This window comes from Schistocerca nitens, chromosome 9, assembly GCF_023898315.1.
Source record: "Schistocerca nitens isolate TAMUIC-IGC-003100 chromosome 9, iqSchNite1.1, whole genome shotgun sequence".
In the NCBI taxonomy this organism is placed as follows: Eukaryota; Metazoa; Arthropoda; class Insecta; order Orthoptera; family Acrididae; genus Schistocerca; species Schistocerca nitens.
This window is the reverse complement of record NC_064622.1, coordinates 413558833-413586427: the sequence shown is the minus strand read 5'-3', so window position 1 is coordinate 413586427 and position 27595 is coordinate 413558833. Positions and strand designations below refer to the sequence as shown.

Sequence of the window (27595 nt, the reverse complement as noted above, 5' to 3'; positions counted from 1 at the left end):
TGTATACTTTACATTGTTTCTACTTTACTCCCTCCTGTTTATGCAGTTTTGTGGCAAAATTTACGCAACCTTGCAAAATATCCGTTTGTTGCTTTAATTTTGGGCACCAGTGTATATATAAAAATATTTGGTCTATGTCCATACGAATGTTCATTAGAGTATCGTGTAAAATTTTGAAGTAAATCGGTAAAGGACTTTCCGATATTTTTGATTACAACGATTTCCCTTTATATACTACATTGTTTTTATATACTGTGGACATTAAAAATACATAGCCAATGACAGTCCGAATATTCATTAGAATATCTTGTAAGAATCTGAAGTAAATTGGTAAGACTTTTCAAGATGTTTGGTAAGAACTTTCTCCATTGCTATGTTACAATTACTTATATATTTATATATTGTATACACTAAAAATATGTAACTTGGGTCCAAACCAACGACCATGGCCTTGACGCAGTAGTAACAATGGTTCCCATCAGATAGTTAATCGTTTTCGTGCTTCTTTGGCACTTCGATGGGTCACCCACCGTCCGGCTCGGCCAGGTGCCGTTGGCAAGCGGGGTGCACTCAATCCTTGTGAGCCCAACTGAGGAGCTACTTGATTGAGACGTAGCGGCACTGGCCACGAAAACTGAGAACGGCCGAGAGAGCGGTGGATAGACCACATGCCACTCCATATCCGCATCCAGTGATGCCTAAGTGCTGAGGATTATACGGCGATCGGGCGGTTCCGTTCGGCCTTCAAGGCCTCTATGAATGGCGTTTGTTTGTTTTACAACCTGTGTCCGCCTGTTTGTTTATTTGAGCTTTGTGTAAAAATTTGAAGTAAGTTGGCCAGAACTTTTCGAGATTATTGGTACAGTTTTCCCTTTATATATTACATATATAGTTACACATTAAAAAATATGTGGCTTACGTTCGTCCGAATGTTCAGCGGAGTATCGCGTAAAATTTTGAAGTAAACCAGTCAAGAATGTTCCCACTTATATAATACATATATACTTATATACTAAAATAGCCTACGTGCGTCTGAATGTTCATTAGAGCATCATGTAAAAATTTGAAGTGAATCGATCAAGAACTTTCCAAAATTTGTGCTAAAAACCTCTCCCCTATATACGAGGGTTGGAACTTAAATAGTGGCAACTATTTATTCACAACCGATACAAAAGTGTTCCATGTTTGCAGCTGTTACTGTCTGTGGTGTGCGTACTGTAAGACCTTCGGTACACACACCATCAGATTATTTGACTTGTCGCTCTAACGAAGTAGGCGAGTGTCAGCAATATGTCTCGCGGTCTTATCGTGGCGTGTTTATCTTCTGCCGTTAGGTCAGACGATAGAAATGCCACTTGCACGCTTAGAATAGCAGATTGACGGTGACCATCTTTAAACAGAACTTGATTAATATTCATACAGATTTATTAAAATAATAACAAGCATAAAAATTAATTAACTTGGTTCTGGGTGCTGTTTACAATTGACAATCTGAAGTTCCTTTGGTATTGGTACGTTAATCTTATTCTCACATATATCTCTGATACTTGACAAAAGTGTCTATACATTTATCTTCATGGCTATGTACAGGAATATGGTAATCTTATTAGGCGCAGACTGAAACTTGACTATAGACTGGTACAGACAAATGTAGAACTCGTACAGACTGGTGCAGACAAATGCAGACGGACTAATCGGAGGTCTGTACACTCGTTATGATACTTCGCGCGTTCATGTATCACTACGCGAGTGTGATCCGCGAGGAGAAAAGGTTCTAGGTTAGCAGCAATCTCATTGGCTGCGTTACATATTAATACGCGGATCGGCGGAAGCAGAATTTGGTCCGTCTCTATGGCAGCGCCATCTCGTAGTGCGGAGACGGACGTGCGCTGCGCCTGCGGTGTTGTCTTAGCGGGGCGCGCTCTAGTGGGGAAGTTGTTTACGCGCTGACTACGCGGAACTATTTACACAACACTGTCCTTCAAAGTAGTCACCAGCGTTGTTTAGAACCCGTTGCCAGCGATGTGGTAGGCGTGGTACACCGTTAGCAGAGCCTGTTATGTTGACAGTGCGAATGGAGCAGTTCTGAAGTGAATGCCACGAAGTGGTTCCTTCATCTTCGGAATCAAATCGACCGTACAGTGCAGCCACAGCTTGCGCTGTATACGTCCGCGCACCCAAAGTGCCACTGTTCTGGAGGCAATGCCGATTCCCCGCACGTCTCTTGAAGACCTTGATGACACTGTCGTGCTGTATGACCTCTGGCACATTCAATCTTGATCCAACTCCGTTGTTTCTTTTTCGAAAACCTCGATTGTGCGGACGCCGGTGACGTGGGACGGGCGAGTCCATTTGCTCGGAGGTAGGTATGTCAACAACGTATATATATATATATATATATATATATATATATATATATATATACACGATTTGGCTTTATATAGTACTATAGATGCACATCAAGGCATAGCTTTACCTACCCAGGCGTTGATATGGTACGACGGTAACTGATAATCATCAGCTTAGATCTGATAGGTTGAAATTATAATGACTTGGAAGTGGGTTGTCTAAATCCCTTAGCAGCCACAAGGTCGGACTGAACTTTCGGGACCCGTTCCTGTCACACGTCCCGAGGTCCTGAATGTGCCGGTTTCGATACGTACCAAAGGAAACAAAAACTGCTTGCCATCATTTGGTATCCCTGGAGGAAGTCAGCGACCGTACTGAAGTACGGGGCGTGTAACGTTCGCTGCTAGCCTAAATTCAGAAGCACTTGCAGCTGCTGTATCTTGGCTGAAGCATCAAACGCCCACTCGGGCGAATTTCCTGATGTTCGCGACTAATTTTTATCTTTATAATGGCCGAATTACGACACCGACTTGGTTTTTTTTCTACTGGAACTATATATTCGTAAATTGTGGGATTTGAAAGAAGCTTCTAAGCACTTCAATAACATAACATATATGGGACTTGATCAAACACTCTCAGGCCAACAGCGCTGAAAACAAATGGCCCGCTGTCAGGACAAGAGGTTCGTCAAACGTGTATGCTATTATAGTAAATGTAAGCAAACAGGAAGAAATTTCTGAGAAGACTGTGGGAAAACCGGTACAGAATAGTATCGAAGCATTTGAGATGTGGTGCTATAGACGAATGTTGAAAACTAGCTGGACTGATAAGGTAAGCAATGAGGAGGTTCTGCGCTAAATGGAGAGGAAAGGAATATATGAAAAACAAACACTAGGAAGACATCAGGGAACAACTTCCGTGACACTAGAGTGAGCTGTAGAGCGTAAAGCTGTAGAGGAAGACAGAGATTGGACTACATCCAGCAAATAATTGAGGACGTAGGCTGTAAGTGCTACTCTGAGATGAAGAGGTTGGCACAGGAGGGGAATTCGTGGCGGTCCACATCAAACCAATCAGAAGACTGCTGATAACATAAAAAAAAGAGCAGGTAGCTCTGACACGGTTCGTCTGTTTATCACAGCTGTCATACCAAGCGTTCAAAATGATGACCTTGAGAACTGCTACACACAGTAAAGTGCTTCTAGAGAAACAGTACCGCACCTTGAATTTCATCTGGGATACCTTCCAATAACTGCGGCAGCAGTATATCTTATTAACTCAAGAGACTTTACTATATTCATATTCCCGTCAGTAGAGCAGGGCCCAAAGGTGCGGGTCTTGAAAAACAGGAATTTAACATTGAGAGACCAAGAGTGTTGTTTTTATCCATTTCTTTGAGTCAACGCAGATTTTCAACTCACAGTTAGTCCATACTGCGAAGACTGACTTGAACATGGTTTGTAAATGATGCTTCTTCCTTGAACAAAATTTTGCATAGGTATGCCGGACCACTTTGCTCTTTTCGTAGATAACAGGCCCTTGTTATAAGGCATTTCATGCCTTCGGGCGTCGTCGGTGTTTCCTAATAGACCTATTGTTTTAATTTTAGCAACAAATAAAAGTATAGATGGAAGACTTATGTTTGGTAAGTGTGCAGACCATTTTGCGTGTCCTGAACGACCGTTCCACTACCCTTCAAATGTTCAGTTGAGACGGTCTGTCGTTACATGTGCGGAAAGGGAGGGAGATCCGTCATGTTGGTAGCACACTGACTGCCTTATGTCAAGTGGGATACCTTCCAATAACTGCGGCAGCAGTATATCTTATTAACTCAAGAGACTTTACTATATTCATATTCCCGTCAGTAGAGCAGGGCCCAAAGGTGCGGGTCTTGAAAAACAGGAATTTAACATTGAGAGACCAAGAGTGTTGTTTTTATCCATTTCTTTGAGTCAACGCAGATTTTCAACTCACAGTTAGTCCATACTGCGAAGACTGACTTGAACATGGTTTGTAAATGATGCTTCTTCCTTGAACAAAATTTTGCATAGGTATGCCGGACCACTTTGCTCTTTTCGTAGATAACATTCGAAGAACTGTAACTAAATTTGGAAGTCATTACCATGAAGCTGTAGATGCAGCGAAATGTGAACAGGATGACGTGTGATCGAATGTAACGTTCACATAACACTCGTTTCGCTGATCCCTCTCGCGCTTCCGAGAGGCCTCTTAGTGACATTTGGCTTGTATGTTACTGTAACTAAAATGTTACTTTCATTTTTTTCAGCAGCTGTCCTTCCTCTTCCTTGGCGTATTTTATTCTCCACACTTCCAGCTTTTAGAAATTTTTAAAATTATGTTTTGCAAGACTGGTCGTGGAGTGCTTGACACGAGTTTGATACTCTTCAGCACGACACAGTCGCTCCGTTGCTATAATATGCTCTACGGAAAAAAAGACCGACGCAGTACGAAGGAATTACCCGAATGGGACGGCATTCGGTAGATGTGATGTAACGTACAGACAAGCAAAATGATTATAATTTCAGAAAAATAATACGACTATTCAATAGAAAGAGCTTCACAAATTGAGCGTGTTGGTCCACCTCTGACCTTTATGCAAGCAGACTGGTAGAGTTGTCGGATGTCCTCCTGAGGTACATCGTGCTATATTCTGTTCAACTGGCTCGTTAAACCGTCAAAATCCCGAGCTAGTTAAAGGGTCCTGCTCGTAATGTTCCAAACGTTCTCAATTAGTGAGAGATCCGGCGACCTTGCTGGCCAAGATAGGGCTTAGCAAGCACGAAGACGAGCAGCAGAAACTCACGTCGTGTGCGGGCGGGCAATTTAACACCAGGACGGTTCGCTACGAACCGCGCGGGATTAGCCGAGCGGTCTTAGGCGCTGCAGTCATGGACTGTGCGGCTGGTCCTGGCGGCGGTTCGAGTCATCCCTCGGGCATGGGTGTGTGTGTGTTTGTCCTTAGGATAATTTAGGTTTAGTAGTGTATAAGCTTAGGGACTGATGACCTTAGCAGTTAAGTCCCATAAGATTTCACACACATTTGAACATTTTTGGTTCGCTACGAAGAGCAACAAAACGGGGAGTAGAACATCGTCGACGTACCTATGTGCTGTAAGGCTGCCGCGGATGACAGCCAAAGGGATTCTGCTATGAAAAGAAATGGCACTCTATGGCACCCTAGACCATTCAGTACTCCAGGTTACTGAACCTTACGGGCCGGCCGGGGTGGCCGAGCGGTTCTAGGCGCTCGAGTCTGGAACCGCGCGACCGCTACGGTCGCAGGTTCGAATCCTGCCTCGGGCATGGATGTGTGTGATGTCCTTAGGTTAGTTACGTTTAAGTAGTTCTAAGTTCTGGTGGTTGATGACCTTAGAAGTTAAGTCCCATAGTGCTCAGAGCCATTTGAACCTTACGGTGGGAGACAGTTAGGCTGGCATCCCACAGCTGTTAGTGGCGTCTCCAGACACCTTCGCTGATCATCGGGGTTCATTTTGAAGCAGGATTCATCAGTGAAGGCAAATCTATGATTTTACGGTGTCTGGTCTTTCGGACATGTCCAAGTTGGATCTGCAGCTGTGATACATATTATGAAAGCTGAATCAAGGGAGGGGAGGGGGGGGAGGAGGATTAAAGGGGAAGTAAAGAAGCTATGATATCAGGTGCATCGGGACTTTGTGCGAAATCAACGGCAACGAGTGAAAATGTGTGCCAGAGCGGTACTCGGATACGCGATCTCCCGCTGACTGGCAAGTCACGTTAACCACTTTGCTACCCGTTCACGCCGTTTACTGCAAATGTGCGGACTATCTTGGGTTGAGTTGAGTCGGGGGAAGAGACCAAACAGCGTGGTCATCGGTCTCATCGGATTTGGGAAGGATGGAGATAGAAGTCGGCCGTGCCCTTTCAAAGGAACCATCCCAGCATTTTCCTGAAGCGATTTAGGGAATTCACGGATAACCTAAATCAGGATGGCCGGACGCGGGATTGAACAGTCGTCCTCCCAAATGCGAGTCCAGTGTGTTAACCACTGCGCCACCTCGCTCGGTGCGGACTATCTCTGGCCATCCCACATTCGCACCTTGCGTCACCTACCCACTTTCCCCGTCCACGTTTCCTATCCTCCATTTTGATTCCCACTGGAGGTCGACGCAATTGTGCATCTGTCCTGAAGGTTGTGGATTTATTGACCTGATAACGCACTTTATGAAACATGTGCCGTTAGCAGGTAAAGACCTTGAAACTTCCTGGCAGATCAAAACTGTGTGCCGGACCGAGACTCGAACTCAGGACCTTTGCCTTTCGCGGGCAAGTGCTCACCATCTGAGCTACCCAAGCACGACTCACGCCCCGTCCTCACAGCTTTACTTCTGCCAGTATCTCGTCTCCTACATTCCAAACTTTACAGAAGCTCTCCTGCGAACATAGCAGAACTAGCACTCCTGAAAGAAAGGAGTGAAAATTTCATTCTACACTCCTGGAAATTGAAATAAGAACACCGTGAATTCATTGTCCCAGGAAGGGGAAACTTTATTGACACATTCCTGGGGTCAGATACATCACATGATCACACTGACAGAACCACAGGCACATAGACACAGGCAACAGAGCATGCACAATGTCGGCACTAGTACAGTGTATATCCACCTTTCGCAGCAATGCAGGCTGCTATTCTCCCATGGAGACGATCGTAGAGATGCTGGATGTAATCCTGTGGAACGGCTTGCCATGCCATTTCCACCTGGCGCCTCAGTTGGACCAGCGTTCGTGCTGGACGTGCAGACCGCGTGAGACGACGCTTCATCCAGTCCCAAACATGCTCAATGGGGGACAGATCCGGAGATCTTGCTGGCCAGGGTAGTTGACTTACACCTTCTAGAGCACGTTGGGTGGCACGGGATACATGCGGACGTGCATTGTCCTGTTGGAACAGCAAGTTCCCTTGCCGGTCTAGGAATGGTAGAACGATGGGTTCGATGACGGTTTGGATGTACCGTGCACTATTCAGTGTCCCCTCGACGATCACCAGTGGTGTACGGCCAGTGTAGGAGATCGCTCCCCACACCATGATGCCGGGTGTTGGCCCTGTGTGCCTCGGTCGTATGCAGTCCTGATTGTGGCGCTCACCTGCACGGCGCCAAACACGCATACGACCATCATTGGCACCAAGGCAGAAGCGACTCTCATCGCTGAAGACGACACGTCTCCATTCGTCCCTCCATTCACGCCTGTCGCGACACCACTGGAGGCGGGCTGCACGATGTTGGGGCGTGAGCGGAAGACGGCCTAACGGTGTGCGGGACCGTAGCCCAGCTTCATGGAGACGGTTGCGAATGGTCCTCGCCGATACCCCAGGAGCAACAGTGTCCCTAATTTGCTGGGAAGTGGCGGTGCGGTCCCCTACGGCACTGCGTAGGATCCTACGTTCTTGGCGTGCATCCGTGCGTCGCTGCGGTCCGGTCCCAGGTCGACGGGCACGTGCACCTTCCGCCGACCACTGGCGACAACATCGATGTACTGTGGAGACCTCACGCCCCACGTGTTGAGCAATTCGGCGGTACGTCCACCCGGCCTCCCACATGCCCACTATACGCCCTCGCTCAAAGTCCGTCAACTGCACATACGGTTCACGTCCACGCTGTCGCGGCATGCTACCAGTGTTACAGACTGCGATGGAGCTCCGTATGCCACGGCAAACTGGCTGACACTGACGGCGGCGGTGCACAAATGCTGCGCAGCTAGCGCCATTCGACGGCCAACACCGCGGTTCCTGGTGTGTCCGCTGTGCCGTGCGTGTGATCATTGCTTGTACAGCCCTCTCGCAGTGTCCGGAGCAAGTATGGTGGGTCTGACACACCGGTGTCAATGCGTTCTTTTTTACATTTCCAGGAGTGTTGAAACATCCCCCAGGCTGTGGCTAAGCCATGTCTCCGCATTATCCTATTTTTCAGGAGTTCCAGTTCTGCAAGGTTCGCAGGAGAGCTTCTGTAAAGTTTGGAAGGTATGAGACGAGATACTGGCAGAAGTAAAGCTGTGAGGACGGGGCGTGAGTCGTGCTTGGGTAGCTCAGATGGTGAGCACTTGCCCGCGAAAGGCAAAGGTCCTGAGTTCGAGTCTCGGTCCGGCACACACTTTTAATCTGCCAGGAAGTTTCATGTCAGCGCACACTCCGCTGCAGAGTGAAAAAATCTCATTCAGGTAAAGACCTTGTTTGAAACTGAAAGTAACGGCACATACTCTGCGCCTTTATTTCACCTAATCATTTACGAATCTCTCGTTAGATCATGGCTTTTGTGTTACAGTAATCTAGTGCACTTTATCTAGAATTTTACAATCTTAAGAGTACCTTTACTACAGTGGTTAGAACTGCTAATGCCAGAAACTAAAATGTATCTTTAACACTATCAAATAATTAATATTAGATTCGATTAACGTCGCCTCAAATATCAATAGAGAAATACAGAGACTGGGACTCGAGAGTGAATGTTCAGTCACACTGCTTACCTTGTAAGCACCCGAGCGTGAAAATCGGAAGGAGGTCTGTACGATTGCCTTAGAGAGAGCTATGGTTGTGACTTCTAGAAGCCCATAAGAGCATTGTAAGGTCACAGGTTAATGTAAGCGCGAGATAAACCATTGCAAATGTGAAATGCTGGTGTATTATTAACCGGTGTACCGCCAGATCGTTGAATTCAAACATGCAAACGTGTCTGCATTGTGTTGCACAGTTTGTGGGATGGAGTTCCTTGGCTGTTCCACTTGGTCGGTCAATACAGGGACGGTTAATGCTGCTTGTAGATGTCACGAGTGGCAGCACAACAGGTCGAATCACGAGACTGGCGTACAGATTTGGAGTCAGGGTGTGTGGCATAGCCGCGAGAGTGCTCCTGCTGTCATACGAAATAGCACTGCGGACCATAACTCCAGTTTTAGGTCCAGTGCGTCTTGCACGCAGGCAGGTCGGTTTCAGTCCCTCAACTGGCCCCATTTTAACCAACACATGGCAGAACCACTTTAATCAGAAAACACAACAGACCTCTACCCTGAGCTGTCGTTTGACATTACTGAAGTCGCAAATGGCAATGGTTTGAAGTCAGTGGAATTCACGTTGGAGGGCGTCTGCTCGGAAGTGTCCTTCATGTAACTGAATTTTAACAGTTCGTTGTGTCACAGTGGTGCCAACTGCTGCTCAAATTGCCGCTGCAGATGCAGTAAGATGAGGCAAAGTCATACTCCGAAAACGATGGTTTTCTCTCTCGGTAGTGCCACGTGGCATTCCAGAGTTCGGTCTTTTTCCTACCATACATTCTCCTGGCCACCGCTGCCAGTAATCATGTGCACTGGTTACATTCCTCCGAGTCTTTTGCAGTATCGCTGAAGGAACATCCAGCTCGTAGCCCTGTTACATGACCTCGTTCAAACTCAGTGAGTTGTTGACAATGACGTCTTTATCGCCTCAAAGGCATTCTTGTTCAAATGTTCAAATGTGTGTGAAATCTTATGGGACTTAAATGCTGAGGTCATCAGTCCCTAAGCTTACACACTACTTAACCTAAATTATCCTAAGGACAAACACACACACACACCCATGCCCGAGGGAGGACTCGAACCTCCGGTGGGACCAGCCGCACAGTCCATGACTGCAGCGCCTGAGATCGCTCGGCTAATCCGCGCGGCAAAGGCATTCTTGACTAACGTCAATTGGAGTTGTAAAATCCTGAGTATGCTGCAAACTGTGCATGTGCAGAAGAGGAGGTTGGTACGGCTTCCTTAGTCTCAGCTAAAGTTGAGACTTCTTGAAACCCATAAGAGCAACAACCTGTAGAGACCATGTCCCCAGAGGTACAAGAGGCTAAAATGCTGAGTATTCTACAAACTGCGCACGTGAAGAAATAGGGGACTTTGGTGTCGTTCGTTACCGCTCTACTCACGCGACGCTCTCATCTATCATAAAAAATGGATTTCGTGCTTTTGTGTCTTCGTAAGCTTTATTTTCCAGTCTACTTTATTTTCGTGATGTACTGCAAAGTTTGTATGCGGATGTGATAGTTTCCTGCGAATGTCTTCCCACAACAGATATTAAATAAATGAAAGAAAATGGGTGATTAGATTGTGCATCATCTGTACAAAGAAAAAGTTTACACGGTGTATAAATAAGACTGTGAACAGATAAACGTTTTTCAAGTAAAAACTGTTTCATCAGTGTTGTGTACATAGTTGGGCGTAGTCAGCGCGCACACAACTTCCCCACTAGAGCGCGCCCCGCTAAGCACAACAGCGGAAGCGCAGCACTCGTCCGTCTCCGCACTACGAGATGGCGCTGCCATAGAGACGGACCAAATTCTGTTTCCGCCGATCCGCGTATTAATATGTAACGCAGCTAATGAGATTGCTGCTAACCTAGAACCTTTTCTCCTCGCGGATCACGCTCGCGCAGTGATACTGAAAGCGCGAGGTATTATAACGAGAGTACAAACCTCCGATTCGCAGTCTGCATTTGTATGCACCAGTCTGTACCAATCTGCATTTGTCTGTACCAGTCTATAGACAAGTTTCAGTCTGCGCCTAATAAGATTACCATATTCCTGTACATAGCCATGAAGATAAATGTATAGACACTTTTGTCAAGTATCAGAGATATATGTGAGAATAAGATTAACGTACCAATACCAAAGGAACTTCAGATTGTCAATTGTAAATAGTATCCAGAACCAAGTTAAGTAATTTTTATGCTTGTTATTATTTTAATAAATGTGTGTGAAAATTAATCAAGTTCTGTTTAAAGTTGGCCACCGTCAATCTGCTACTTTAAGCGTGCAAGTGGCATTGCTATTGTCTGACCTAACGGCAGAAGATAAACATGCCACGATAAGACCACGAGACATATTGCTGACACTCGCCTACTTTGTGAGAGCGACAAGTCAAATAATCTGATGGTGTGTGTTCCGAAGGTCTTACAGTACGCACACCACAATCAGTGACAAAGTCAATTGTACTGAACGGGAAAAATAATTTTTGATGCTATTTGACCATTTGAAACAAAAAAAGGACGCAAACAATACAGTAAAAGGACACTGCCTTCTAAATATTATTGGATGTGTTTGAATGTATATTTTGTCTTGAACAAATAAATATTAAAGTTTTGAAACTACCTTCCAAATGTTATTCTACATGTTTGAATGTATATATTGTCTTAAACAGATAAAGGTGGAAGTTTTGAAACGTTTGGACAATACTTTTGGTATTGTTTCAATTCTCCACAGTGTGGAGAATTTGCTATACAGCCTTTCCCAAGAACATTAACAAAGCATTTTGCTTTGGTCATTAGTAAACTCCTTTGTTACTGCTAGTTCCTCCATTCTGTTACTATATTCAGGTTGAGGTTTGTATGAAAAGGGCAGTCTCTCATAATCTTACTCTCGCCATTCGCGGGGCAAACTACGTAACACACGGCAAGCAGTTTCGATGGCAATGCATAAACAAAACCGACCACTTGCGACAGGAGAGAGTCAGTGGACTTGACTAGCCACGATTCGTGTGACAAGGAAACTGCGCCTATTCGTTATCACCGATTTCTTCCAAACTTACGGTAGGTGCAGGGCTTTCCTAGAAATAAAAGTGACAAAAGGGAGAGCTCCAGCTGGCTAAGCATCCGTAAAGAACTGGGATTTTTAGCGCCGGTTGGCCGAGGAATTGACGATTTATGTCGTCGCTTATAATAAAACATTGACATTCGTATGTCCCTTTCCATGTTGCCGGTAACAATCGACTTATAACCGAATCCTGAACCAGCGAGGGGTAAAAGTGGTCCTTGGGAACCAACGATATGAACACAGCAAGCCATTCGTATGCAGTGCAGTATGCTATAGCCCTTCCCAGAAAATAATCTCCATCACTCTACCTACGCCCACAAGAGAGTAGTGTCTTATTTGAACCGAGAATACGAAGAACCGTAGACTAGCGCGTGGCAAAATAGAGGCGTCTCGTAATTTCTTCATCAAAATAGGGAAAACGTACAACAGCCTTAATGAAGCCTACATGCAGGAGAACAAATTTCTTCCGTTAACTCACTCGTGGGGAAGACAGAAAAATTCACAATTATACGACGCGAATATTCAAGATGGAGAGCATGCAGTATTAAAGTGATTTCCCAGAAAAGCGTTCCGCTAGTGCAACCCACCGACATCTGTTTTTGTCGTCAGGTGCAGAATTTGATCCGAAAGCAGAAGCTGCTCTTTTCCCTTCCAGAGAGAAAAAGTAATCACATCCCGAGAATACTACGTCATTTTACGTCACCAACTATCCTTGCCAATATTTGGCGAAATAATGAGTTGCGCGTGGTTTGCTACGAAATCATACTATGGGACAGAATCTTTTATGAATGCAAACGAAATTTGTCTACAGAAACTGTAAAACAAACATTGAACTTTAAAAATGCGGCATTTATAACGTGTACAAGATGACGAGAAAATTACTGTTGCACTGATTTTATGATGAAAATAGCCCCAATGTGGTCATATCATCAGAAATAATAATAATCATCATAATAAAAGTATCTAATTTTGTTTACGAAGTTCTCGTGTACGCCTTACAATGCCTTCATAGAAATTTTTTATTGTCTTGAACGCAAAGTTTTTTGAATAAAATTACCGGTTTCGGCAATGCAATGACCATCTTTAGAATCTACAACAAAAGTAAAAGAAGATAAATTGATAGCCACTGTATCAAGAGATTAAAAACAAATGACAGTAATTATAACGAAAACAATACCTCTCGTTCTGCTAGGCTGCATATCACAAACGCAAAAATAACACTTGTCAAAACGGCCAAGCACGCATCAACCAATCATTTAAGGATGGAAAAGATGATGCATACCTGACGTACAAATAATTATGCAAAGTACTTAAAAGGAACCTCATTGAAAAGTACAGGTCCTCAAAATATTTTCAGTTGTATAGAAGAAGATTAAAAAAGAAAGGTTTTATCGTATGGGAAACGTATTCGTCTTCTGACAGTTTAAAGCTGCTCAGATGTTTACTTAACATTCATAGAATAAAAACTGATTATAAATCAGTCTAAAACTGAGTAATTGCGACGATGCTGCACTTTTCTACCTTCCGACTATAAATTATGCTATCATTTTAATGAAGTACTCTTGCAATTTACTTTACGTCCTTTCCTTTTTATTTTTATTACTCGCTGTTTGAATCAAATCATAAAGCGGATTGTGAGAAACAGTACGCTCTTTCTCGAATTTTATTCCGTCGTCCTTCTTTGTAAAAACTAACTTTAGAGCCATCGCAATGTATTCAATTTTAGATTAGTTTTTACTTTTTGAACATCCTGTTAAATTCTGACCAGTTTTAAACTGTCAGCAGACGAATACCTTTTCATATGGTTAAACATTTCTTTAAAATCTTGCTTTGTTATATACAACCGACAATATTTTAAAGATCTGTCTTTTCAAATTAACTTCCTTTTAATTACTTTGTATAATTATTTTACGCTGGTATCAAGGACCCCTATCATCGCTTTGTATCCTATATATAACTGGTTGAACTACTTATGGCAGTTTTGAGCTGTGTTGTTTTACATCTTATGACTTGTTGCACTGCAGAAGACTGAGAGATATATCACGCTTTTGTTATAATTACTGACTTTTTTTTAATGTCTTACTGTAGTAGTTAGTGATGCACTTTCATTTACTTTTATCGTAGATTCTAAAGGTGGCTATTGCGTAGCCGAAACTGGTAATTTTATTCAAAAAACTTTGCGATTACTCTGTTACAGTAGTCTCTCAACATTTCCAGATCAACGGCACCTAGACCATCTCGAAGCGCTGAAGCTCGAACTACACAAATTGATGTAGGAAAAAGAAATATAATAATGTTGAGAAGAATAAAACCACATGCACGACGCCTCACTTGTTTTGCCTAACTCAGATGCGTTTATAGTTTTTCGGTTAAGGGATTCTTCGTAGCATTTCTTTCAAGAAAGCCCAATTTTAGTCGGTTTCTTTGCCAGTTTCCGACAGTAACTTCGTCGACGCCGCATTCGAGACCAAGTTTTTATAATTTTACTTTTCTCGTTTCTCAAGTCGTTATAGTGCTCCTAAATTAACATTTAAAGTCACAAATTTTGTTTCGTTTGTTACAGCACTCATTTTTAGGTGTACAAACAAAAGCAGTCGACAAAGAAAATGAAATGCAAAACAGTACTGTGACGACAATGACAAAGTAAAAATACCACTTTCAACAAAAGGTTTGCTTTTGTAAACAAAAACCCGGAGAAGCATATGCGCGGGGCTTTTAATACCGACACTGAGGAATGAGTGGTTCAACAGGAGTTGTACTATGAGCGGGTGGGGGAAACGAATCAACAAGTCTGCGATTTAAGGGAAACTCGTAATTCCGAGACTCGGGAAATCGAAACTCTACTGTATTTGTGGCGAAATTTAAAAGAAGTCGGTGATGATGAGTAGGTGCGCTCCTCTTGTGAGACAAGAAAGTTGCTCTTGTAAAAGGCGCTTTAACATTTAACCCGATACATCGGTCTCTCACACCCATCGTTCATATTAAACATCTAATGTAGTAGCACTGTGAAAAATCATGTTCTCTCTTTTTCAGTACTTTCGTTCTAATACTTGCCGCATTTAAAGCAACATTCAACAATCAGTTTGACTTCGTCGGCCTAACGATAAAAGTATATTATTTATAAATGAGCACGAAACTGCTTGCCTGTCTGACAGCCTGACAACGTGTTCCTCATTATGTGTAATAATTAGTTGAGTCGAATAGACCATATGTGCCTAATTACAACATATTTTGCTTTCAGTTGCCTTTTCAATTTTCTCATTTTGTAGTATGTTAATACAAATGTGAATTTATGTTACTTTTCAGCTATAACACGGAGCGGCTTTCTAAGAGGAATAAGATGTCTGCGTTGACCCAAATTTTGAAGCTTGGTTGCAATAGTAATTACGTGACATAGGTGAACAGGAAAATTGGAACGACGACTACATTTTTGATTATACTGACGCTAATTCTGATTTTGTGGTAGGTGATGTTCACCATGGAACAGCGATACTAGTGAAGAAAATGCTTTATTGGAAGAAGAGCGTGTTGTGACCTGTACAACAGATAATTACTCACAGCAACACAGTTCTTTTATGGCAAAGAAAATTTCAATTGGGAACTTTCAGAGTATCTTAGAGAATGGAAAACACCCCAGCGCAACATTTTGGAAGGACAAATGCTTATACTAAAAGCAAAAATCGAATTTTGGCGCAAATGCTTAATAACCAAGAATAGGATAATTTATTTGATGACGACACGTTAGAGGCGTACCAACTGATAGAATGGAAAAGAGGAAGACGTGTCTAACGCATCGTGCACCAAAGACAAGAAAAATGGCGTGTAAGTGCACCGCAGTACGTGGTCAGCCAACTTGCCTGGAATGTAGTAAGAAAATGTGCGTCGATTGAGCAAAAGTTCTCCGAATTAATACTTTCAGTGCCTTACTTCCGTTTACACTTTCTGAGGTCTTTCCTTTATATTCATGGATTTAGTGACTGGTGTGACGATATTTCTACCTCTACATTTATATCCATACTTTGCAAACCACCATGAGATGCATGGCAGAGTGTATACCCCATTGTGCTAATTATTAGGGTTTCTTCCTGTCGCATTCACGTATGGTGCGCGGGAAGAATGATCGTTTGGATACCTCTGTGCGTGCAACAATTATTCTAATCTTATCCTCACGGTCCCTATGTGAGAGATACGTAGAGGGTTGTAAGATATCTTATCCCTAGAGTAACTATTCTAAACTGGTTCTTGAAACTTTGTTAATAAACATTCTCGGGATAGTTAACGTCTGTCCTCAAGAGTCTGTCAGTTCAGTCCCTTCATTATAGTCATAGCATACTACGTTTTTTCGCTTTGTGAAGTGGAAAATTTTACATTTCTGAACATATAGTGCAAGTTGCCAAGCTCTGCAACACGTTGAAATTTTATCAAGATCTGACTGTATATTTATGCAGCTTCTTTCAGATAGTACTTCATTACAGATAACTGCATCATCTGCAAAACGCCAGACTTAACTATTAATATTGTCTGCAAGGTCACTGATATACAATATGAACAGTAAGGGTCCCAACACACTTCCCTGGGGCACACCCGAAGTTACTTCTACATCTGACGTCAACTCTCCATTCAAGATAACATGCTGTGTCCTCCCTACAAAAAAGTCATCAATCCAATCACAAATTTCACTTGATACTCCGTATGATCGTCCTTTTGACAATAAGCGTCGGTGCGGTACTGAGTCATTTCTCGCAATAAATGACTATACATACTCACCATGTTTTGCGTTTGTTTTGCATAATGCAACAAACGATGTCTTTATAAGCCCTGAATAGTATTATATTCAGTTATTCGAGGGTCGTTTGGAAAGTAAGGAACGATCGGTCGCGAAATGGAAACCACAGTGAAAATCAAAACTGTTTTCTTTGCACATTTAGCTACACCTTCCAGGTACTTCTCTACATAGTCGCCGATTCGACTCGGAGCGTTATACCAAATTTCCAACACCGTCGTCGTAAAAGGCAGCCGCCAGTGCTTTCCGATAATTCTCTACGCTGGTCTATAGTGTGTAGCCTGCGCACAAGTGTTGTCTTCGTATCCAGTGTTTCATGTGAACAGAGATGCTATTCAGGACGAGCCAATTAGGGCCGTGTTGTGGGTGATCGAACGCTTCCCATCGAAAAGGCTGCAGGAGCGTCTTCGCTGCCCTGCAGAGTGCGGCTGGGAATTGCCATGAAGGAAGTGCGTGGCAGTTGTGTTAGGTGGGCTGCATTCATTAAGGCGAAGCCTCTGAACGGGCCCTCCTACTTGGTGGGAGACATTGTTGTTGTGGACACCTTTACTCGCTCACAGTGTGCTCACAACTAAACATAGCGTCTTGATGCGATCGACGGGCATACTAGAAACACTGCCCAAAATGTCTGTGAAAAATCTCATAGGATTTTCACAGTGGTTTCCATTTCGCGACCGATCGTTCTTCACTTTCCGAGTAGCGCTCGTACAATGAAGCACCAAGGAAACTGGTACAATCACGCGTATTCAAATACAGAGACATGGAAACGGTCAGAATTCGCCGCTGTGGTCGGAAACGCCACTGTAAGACAACAAGTGTCTGGCGCAGTTGTTAGATCGGTTACTGCTGTTACAACGGCAGGTTATCAAGATTTAAGTGAGATTGAACGTGATGTTATAGTCGGCGCACGAGCGATGGGACACAGCACCTCCGAGGTAGCGATGAAGTGGGGATTTTCTTCAACGACCATTTCACGAGTGTACCGTGACTATCTGGAATGCGGTAAAACATCAACTCTCTGACATTGCTGCAGCTGGAAAAAGATCATACAAAAACGGGACCAACCACGACAGAAAAAAATCATTCAACGTGACATGTGCAATCCTATAGCAAATTGCTGCAGATTTCAGTGCTGGGCCATCAAGAAGTGTCAGCGTGCGAACTATTCATCGAAACATCATCGATATGGGCTTTCAGAGCCGAAGGCTCACTCGTGTACCCTTCATGACTGCACGACAAAAAGCCTTACGCCTCGCCTGGGCCCAAGAACACCGACATTGGACTGTTGATGACTGGAAACATTTTACCTGGTCGGAGGAGTCTCGTTTCAGATTATATCGAGCGGACGGACTTGTCCGAATATGGATACAGCCTCATGAATCCATAGTCACTGCATGTCAGCATGATGAAGCTCGTGGAGACTCTGTAACGGTGTGGCGCGTGTGCAGTTGGAGTGATATGAGATCCCTGATACGTCTAGATGCGATTCTGATAGGTGACACGTATGTAAGCATCCTGTCTGATCACCTGCATCCATTCATGTCCACTGTGCATTCCGTTGGAGTTAGGCAATTCCAGTAGGACAACGCGGCCCTACACATGTCTAGCATTGCTACAGAGTGGCTCGAGGAACACACTTCTGAGTTAAATCACTTCCGCTCGCCACGAAACTCCACAGACATGAGCGTTATTAAGCATATCTGGGATGCCTTGTAACGTGCTGTTCAGAAGAGATCTCTCTCCCCCCCCCCCCCCCCCCCCCCCAAGGACATCACGCAGCCTTCCGAAATGCATTCACAAAAGAAGACGAAGTAACTATTCTAGAATTCTAATCGAGAACAGCTGCCAACATGAGTAATGTAGAAATAAATATCCTCGGAGTAGTGAAGCAACTTAAATCACTTAATAAAAGCAAGTCTTCTGGTCCAGACTGTATACCAATTAGGTTCCTTTCGGAGTATGCTGATGGTTTAGCTCCATACTTAACAATCATATACAACCGTTCGCTCGACGAAAGATACGTACCCAAAGACTGGAAAGTTGCACAGGTCACACCAATATTCAGGAAAGGTAGTAGGACTAATCCACTAAATTACAGGTCCATATCGTTAACATCGATATGCACCAGGATTTTAGAACATATATTGTGTTCGAACATTATGAATTACCTCGAAGAAAACGGTCTATTGACACACAGTCAACATGGGTTTAGACAACATCGTTATTGTGAATCACAACCAGCTCTTTATTCACATGAAGTGCTGAGTGCTATTGACAATGGATTTCAGATCGATTCCGTATTTCTGGATTTCCAGAAGGCTTTTGACACCGCACCACACAAGCGGCTCGCAGTGAAATTGGGTGCTTATGGAATATCGTCTCAGTTATGTGACTGGATCTGTGATTTCCTGTCAGAGAGGTCACAGTTCGTAGTAATTGATGAAAAGTCATCGAGTAAAACAGAAGTGATTTCTGGTGATCCCCAAGGTAGTGTTATAGGCCCTTTGCTGTTCCTTATCTATATAAACGATTTGGGAGACAATCTGAGCAGCCGTCTTCGGTTGTTTGCAGATGACGCTGCCGTTTATCGACTAATAAAGTCATCAGAAGATCAAAACAAACTGCAAAATGATTTAGAAGTTATATCGGAATGGTGCGAAGAGTGGCAGTTGACCTTAAATAATGAAAAGTGTGAGGTCATCCACATGAGTGCTAAAAGGAACTCGTTAAACTTCGGTTACACAATAAATTAGTCTAATCTAAAACCCGTAAATTCAACTAAATACCTAGGTATTACAATTACGAACAACTTAAATTGGAAGGAACACATAGAAAATGTTGTGGGGAAGGCTAACCAAAGACTGCGTTTTATTGGCAGGACACTTAGAAAATGTAACAGACCTACTAAGGAGACTGCCTACACTACGCTTGTCCGTCCTCTTTTAGAATACTGCTGCGCGGAGTGGGATCATTACCAGATAGGACTGACGGAGTACACCGAAAAAGTTCAAAGAAAGGCAGCACGTTTTGTAGTGTCGCGAAATATGGGAGAGAGAGTGTCACAGATATGATAAAGGATTTGGGCTGGAAATCATTAAAAGAAAGGCGTATTTCGTTGCGACGGAATCTTCTCAAGAAATTCCAATCACCAACGTTCTCCTCCGAATGCGAAAATATTTTGTTGACACCGACCTACGTAGGGAGCAACTATCACCACGATAAAATAAGGGAAATCAGAGCTCGTGCGGAAAGATGTAGGTGTTCATTCTTTCCGCGCGCTATACGAATTGGAATAATAGAGAATTGTTAAGGTGGTTCGATGGACACTCTGCCAGGCATTTAAATGTGATTTTCAGAGTATCCATGTAGATGTAAAAAAAAAGAATGGCCAAATGTGCGTGAAATCTTATGGGACTTAACTGCTAAGGTCATCAGTCCCTGAACTTACACACTACTTAAACTAAATTATCCTAAGGACAAACACACACTCCCATGCCCGAGGGAGGACTAGGACCTCCGCTGGGACCAGCGGCACAGTCCATGACTGTAGTGCCTTAGAACGCTTTTTTTTAAATCTCATTTTGTTCGTTTTCGTTCGTTGTATCTGCTCGGGGCGGACGTCGGAAGACACCCTCTTCAGTTCGTCGTTGATCTATTAACTCAGTTTTTTTATTACAGAGGGTAGCTAACCCGCTGACCGAACACGCTGAGTTACCGTGCCGGCGACCGCTCGGCTAATCCCGCGCGGCCATGTAGATGTAGATGTACTCTTACAGGTTTATGGTCGGCCCTGCGGGATTCATGGTGTCAGTTCCCTCCAGAACATTAGTCGAGTCCTTGCCAAGTCGTGTTGTGGCACTTCTGCGTGCTCGCGGGAGCCCTACACGATATTAGTTATATCTCTTTCTTTGGTTCCTCAGTGTAAAATGAAATAGTTGACTATTCACTTAATTTTTGTCAGGTAATGTGGAGGTAAGTGATAAAAAATTTTACAAGGTCTATGAGACCGCATCTACATCTACATCTACATGATTACTCTGCAATTCACATTTAAGTGCTTCGCAGAGGGTTCATCGAACCACAATCATTCTATCTCTCTACCATTTCACTCCCGAACAGCGCGCGGGAAAAACGAACACCTAAACTTTTCTGTTCGAGCTCTGATTTCTATTATTTTATTTTGATGATCATTCCTACCTATGTAGGTTGGACTCAACAAAATATTTTCGCATTCGGAAGAGGAAGTTGGTGACTGAAATTTCGTAAATAGATCTCGCCGCGACGAAAAACGTCTTTGCTTTAATGACTTCCATCCCAACTCGCGTATCGTATCTGCCACACTCTCTCCCCTATTACGTGATAATACAAAACGAGCTGCCCTTTTTTGCACCCTTTCGATGTCCTCCGTCAATCCCACCTGGTAAGGATCCCACACCGCGCAGCAATATTCTAACAGAGGACGAACGAGTGTAGTGTAAGCTGTCTCTTCAGTGGACTTGTTGCATCTTCTAAGTGTCCTGCCAATGAAACGCAACCTTTGGCTTGCCTTCCCCTCAATATTATCTATGTGGTCTTTCCAACTGAAGTTGTTCGTAATTTTAACACCCAGGTACTTAGTTGAATTGACAGCCTTGAGAATTGTACTATTTATCGAGTAATCGAATACCAACGGATTTCTTTTGGAACTCATGTAGATCACTTCACACTTTTCGTTATTTAGCGTCAACTGCCATCTGTCGCACCATACAGCAATCTTTTCTAAATCGCTTTGCAACTGATACTGGTCTTCGGATGACCTTACTAGACGGTAAATTACAGCATCATCTGCGAACAACCTAAGAGAACTGCTCAGATTATCACCCAGGTCATTTATATAGATCAGGAACAGCAGAGGTCCCAGGACGCTTCCCTGGGGAACACCTGACATCACTTCAGTTTTACTCGATGATCTGCCGTCTATTACTACGAACTGCGATCTTCTTGACAGGAAATCACGAATCCAGTCGCACAACTGAGACGATACCCCATAGGCCCGCAGCTTGATTAGAAGTCGCTTGTGAGGAACGGTGTCAAAAGCTTTCCGGAAATCTAGAAATACGGAATCAACTTGAGATCCCCTGTCGATAGCGGCCATTACTTCTTGCATGTTTCTATTTACGCAAATTTAAGAGATGTTTGGGGTTAAGGGTTAAGTACGATCTGCCCCTGGTAGGGAGTAACATGTCAGCCAGTGCGCGAGGAGAGAGACAAAGAAGCGGTGCTTTAGGCTAGGCTAGACTATGCTATGCTAGGCGGCGTGCTCGCCTGTAGGAGAGTGAAAAGAAGGCGGGACAACCTCTGACCTGGTTGTCGGGCAGCGCGACCTTGACGCTCTTGTCCTGGTCGTCGCGAGACGAGAGCTGCAGCGAGCGGCGCGAGGAGCCAGAGTTGGAGCGCGACAGCATGGGCGGCCGGCGCTTGGTGGCTCCGCGGCCCGCCAGCAGGTTGTTCAGCAGCGACGGGCTGCGCGCGCAGATGAACGCGTGGAACGACGACACCGTGAACACGCCCAGCTTGTTCAGCGTGTTCTTCGTCGCGCGCGACACGTGCGTCAGCAGGCTCTGCACAGCGCACGCACACACAGGTACACTCACTCACCGTTCCTGTTGCAACGTACTGATAAGGGAACCTCCCCATCGCACCCCCCTCAGATTTAGTTATAAGTTGGCACAGTGGATAGGCCTTGAAAAACTGAACACAGATCAATTGAGAAAATAGGAAGAAGTTGTGTGGAACTGTGAAAAAATAAGCAAAATATACAAACTGAGTAGTTCATGGGAAGATAGGCAACATCAAGGACAATTTGAACGCAGGAGTGCCGTGGTCTCGTGGTAACGTGAGCAGCTGCGGAACGAAAGGTCATTGGTTCAAATCTTCAATCCAGTGAAAATTTTAATTTTTTATTTTCAGTTTATGTGACAAACTCTTATGTTTTCATCACTTTTTTGGGAGTGATTATCACATCCACAAGAAAACCTAAATCGGGCAAGGTAGAAGAATCTTTTTACCCATTCGGCAAGTGTACAAATTAGGTGGGTCGACAACATATTCCTGGCATGTGACGCACATGCCGTCACCAGTGTCGTATAGAATATATCAGATGTGTTTTCCTGTGGAGGAATCGGTTGACCTATGACATTGCGATCAAATGTTTTCTGTTCCCATTGGAGAGGCACGTCCTTACGTCTACTAATCGCACGGTTTTGTGATGCGGTCGCAAAACACAGACACAAAACTTATTACAGTGAACAGAGATGTCAATGAACGAACGGACAGGTAATAACTATGCAAAAATAAAGAAAGTAAAATTTTCAGTCAAGGGAAGACTTGAACCAAGGACCTCTCATTCAGCAGCTGCTCACGCTACCACGGGACCACGGCGCTCCTACGCTCACTTTGTCCAATATGATGCTTATGTGACCCATGGACTACTCAGATTGTATATTTTGCTTATTTTATCACAGTTCCACACAACTTCTTCCTGTTTTCTCAGTTGATCTGTGTTCAGTTTATCAAGGCCTATCCACTGTGCCAACTTATAACTAAATCTGAGGGGGGTGCGATGGGGAGGTTCCCTTGTGAGCACCCACTTCACCGAGACACCTTGGGCGGTGGTTGATGTGGTTTAATGCAATACTTCAAAGATCCGCCTCAGTTGCGAAAAGTTAATGGTCTTCACCCACGTTTCAGCTAGAGTAATCTAGCCTTCTTCAGAAGCATAAAAGAAACTAATACAGTAAAAGCTCGATTAACCGTCACTCTTTAAACTGTCAGTTTCTGTTAACCGTCACTGCTGTAACAGCATAATGATACTGTAATAACAGAATGGTCTAAGGTGCAGTGACGCGTTCGATTTGTTTATTTACTCTATTTTAGTGGGAAGTGAATGTACCCGCCCGCCGTAGAATGGTCCATAAAATATGATCTTCAGTTGACGTGCTAACACATCTCCCCCTTTACTTGTCCTTGTCTCAGTTGTGGGTCAACAATCACCACTGAATCGGTTTCCAGTTGTGGCGAGAAGACTGTAATTGTCGCAGTGTATCTAGCGGGCTGTGCCGTGTTACGTGTTTTCCACTCGAATAAGCTTTATTGACTAATATTTTACACTACCGTATTTAGAGCAGGTGTGTGTGATACAGTGACTTGATAAAATGTCTGAAAAACGTAAACGTGTTGTTTTAGGACTTAATCAAAAACTTGAAATTATAAAACGCTTAAGAAAGGGCGAAACTGCAAGTGTAGCGCTGATTTCTGGTATTGGAAGAACAACAGTTAACGATATAAAACGTGATGCTGATAAAATGCAGAGCATGGATGGAGATGTGCGAACAAGAAAGACAATGAAACCTTCAAAATATGATGAATTGGACACTGCAATGTACCGATGGTTTATACAAGCAAGAAGTCAAGGGATTCCACTTTCAGGGTCTATAATAATGGCTAAGGCTGTTGAAATGAACAACAAACTTGATGGTGACTCGTCTTTTAAAGCAAGTATCGGATGGCTCGACAAGTTTAAATTTCGTCATGGCGTTCGCCAACTTGATATCAGTGGAGAAAAACTCAGCGCGGATAGCTCTGTAATTGATGAGTTCCGGGAACAATTTAAAGAAAAAATGGCTGAATTGAATCTTGTTAGGGAGCAAGTTTACAATTGTGATGAAACTGGGCTTTATTGGAAGGCTTTACCACAAAAGACATTAGCATCACTCTCTGAAAAAGCTGCTCCAGGTTTCAAAGTACAAAAATGTAATAAATAGTTTTATTTGCTATTACAATCGTCTTTAATTTGTTTTCGCTCCGAAACATTATTATATTACTGTGAGAGTGATATGTGTCTATATATAAAATAATTGATTGAGGTTATGTTTTGGAGGAATACAGTGTTTCTGTTATCCGTCTATTCGCTCAACCGTCACGACCACGGTCCCGAAGATGACGGTTAATCGAGTTTCCACTGTACATGCCAGAATAAGGCACGGTCAAACATAAAAAGCTAAAGTACCGTGGTACCATGTCAAGATACGTTACTTAGCTGAGGAACAGCCCCGGCCCCACTTCATGGAAATCGGTCGGTTAGCCACGGACGCTGCGTTGGAACTCATGCTTCTGAAGAAGGCTAGATTACTCCAGCTGAATCTTGGGTAAAGACCAGTAACTTTTCGCAACTGAGGCGGATCTTTGAAGTATTAATTTATCACAATTGCTGACAGGGCTGCAACATTTTAAAAATTCTTAGTTTAATTTAAGCTGACCAGTTTTCAAAGAGAAGAAACCGTGGCACTTATGGTTTACCTAACTTCATTACCACACTTACACTTACCTTCCTTGTTAGTTAACGTGATATTCTGAAACTGACAACAGGCATATGCTGCAGCTGAAAATTCCATGGTAAAAATGTACGAGGCGCGTCCACAAAGTGAGTTTACCGATGCTATAAAATTACCAAATATGCAGCAACCAGTCGCAAAATCATGTTTTATTTATTCACTTTTTCCGATGTTGTTTCCTTTAAAGTAGACTTATTTAGCCGGGAAAATCGCCCATGCGCAACAGATCTGTGACGTGTCAATCAACTGTCTGCTGAACAGGTCCCGTCTGTTGCCAGTACCGCGGTAGCAGTGCCCCGAAATGGCGTCTCTTATTCGCTCACCCGCCCACCTTGAGGCTCGGTCAGTGATAAGGTTCCTTCAAGCACAAAATATAGCACCCATCGAAATTCACCTTCAGCTCTGTCAGGTCTACAGGCGGAACATCATGTGCAAACAGGTGGTGCGTTGCTGATGAAGGATTTTTCTCGAAAGTCGTCAAAGTATCCATGATGAAGAGCGCAGTGGACGACCGTTCCTCATCAATGATTACCTGGTTGAGCTGGTGCGGCAGCGCACTCTAGAGTACCGTCGCTTCACGATTACGGAGCCCAGCAGCCGTTTTCCGCAGATAGCGCAATCATTGTTGCATGAAATTGTAACTAAGCACCTGCTGTTCAAGATATAGTGCGGCAGATGTGCCTCGAAAAATCGAACAGGCAAACTTACTTTCTGGATGTGCCTCGGATCTTCGTTTTGTGTATTGAGAAGAAGCAAGTAGGTATATTTCATAAAAATAATTTTCTTCAGAAATAAAAAAGACTGATAAGTATTTTTTCATTGCAACAACTTGGATATATTTTCTGCAACGTTTAGTCACTTACTAAATTGTTAGGTACTAAAACTTAACATTTCGCTTGACTGCAGACTGCTAGAGAAGCGGTCATACATGCCAAACAATACTCAAAAACTTCTGCTAACATACGCCCCATCGCTTACATTCTTTACAAAATTTACTCCCATATGGCTGCAGTCCCGTTGAGAGAAATGGTTTAAGCGATGCTCCTTTAGGCATTCTTTGGGTTTGGTTTTACTTGTATTGAGGCCCATAAAGCGGAGGGTCAAAAAGTCAGAGGTGGTGGTAGGTAATACATCTCCCTTCTCAACATATCTCTTACTCTTTCTTTAGGCACGATACGATTTAAACCAAATGCGTTAGGTCTACAGGGGCTTTTGTGGAAACATGTGTCACTACGCGTTCTACTTCTAGGAAATTTATTATTCACAAATATTTAAATAAATGAGAATTATGATTGCAGGCATTTTCTTTCTCGATTGAAAAATAGGACAATTATGTGTCCAGAATTATTTTCTCGAGGCACCAGGACATTTATGCCAAAAACGGCACTGTTGCGCAAAACTGGGACGTCAGGTCAGCCTAAGTTGAAATGAATCCATTTTTTTATTATTTTCACTTCTCCTTTCGTCATTTTCTACAGTGAATTTTTAATTTTGTACATAAACAATGAAAATTTTATGCTCTAAGGCATAGCTCATCAAACTTTCTCTCTCTCTCTCTCTCTCTCTCTGAAGAACAACGGGACGCTCTGTGACGAAGCAACTACCTGCCTCTCGCTTCTTCAGCAAGGTGACACGTGTTAGGCCAGCAGCCTGGTGCTCGAGGTGCGTTGTAGAGGGCTTACCTTGGGGTTGGGCAGCTCGCCGCTCTGCAGGCTGGCCATGTAGCAGCGTAGCCGGAACTGTTCGCAGTGGAGTCGCTCTAGGTTCTCCTCCCACTGCACGATCTGGTTGTTGATCTGCTGCTTCGTCTCTGGGTCCGACACCACGCTCTGCTGCAGGTCCGCCATGTGTTTCAGCTTGTGGTCCTGCCAACAGCAGGCGCAACTGTTACTCACTCTCCTCATCCAATGCTGGTGATGGTTGTTGTCACTGTCAGGGCAATACCAACGGAGTGGCATGACAAATCCATGCGAATGGCACAGACACACAAAGAGAGTGCAAAAACAAACCGGAAAAAGACCAAGAAAGAAAAACATTTTAAGGGTACGTATAGGCTGCATGCTCGCTGTTCGTTGCTGACACATCGCACTTCGCTGCTCGCTGCAAGCCTTATTACACCTACTCATATGCTGCAACACGCTCCCCGCCAGGAGTATTTACCTTGCAGCTGTTTACATAAAGACTGTTGATATTTTTAGAAATAACGTGGAGTGCGATATATCGATATTTAAGAAGTAATATCGTCTGTCGATATATCGGTGGAAGGTGTCGATGTATCGATGGAAGAAGTGGACGTACCGGCCAATAAAAATATCGGCTTCACACTGTAAATATACTGCCGGTTTTAGAGCTGTATGTTTAAGTACTGATTTATTATTAGATATTCTGTAAATCAAAAAACTAGCAGTCTGCCTATCCCTCTTAGAGCAAGAACTGAAAGAAAACGGTGCACGTTCACTCTTGGCGATAACCACGGTAAT

General features: G+C 43.7%; 1 protein-coding gene across 1 annotated transcript in view; it reads right to left on the bottom strand.

Moving 5' to 3' along the window:
• The window catches only part of LOC126203093 (protein still life, isoforms C/SIF type 2), a 582152-nt gene that overhangs the window by 114788 nt on the left and 439769 nt on the right, over positions 1-27595 (bottom strand). Inside the window, exons 4-5 of the mRNA XM_049937336.1 lie at positions 26798-26980; positions 22086-22343 (exon numbers count right to left, since the gene is read on the bottom strand). Of these exons, the coding sequence (XP_049793293.1) occupies positions 22086-22343; positions 26798-26980 (441 nt within the window). The remainder of the gene's footprint in view (positions 1-22085; positions 22344-26797; positions 26981-27595) is intronic.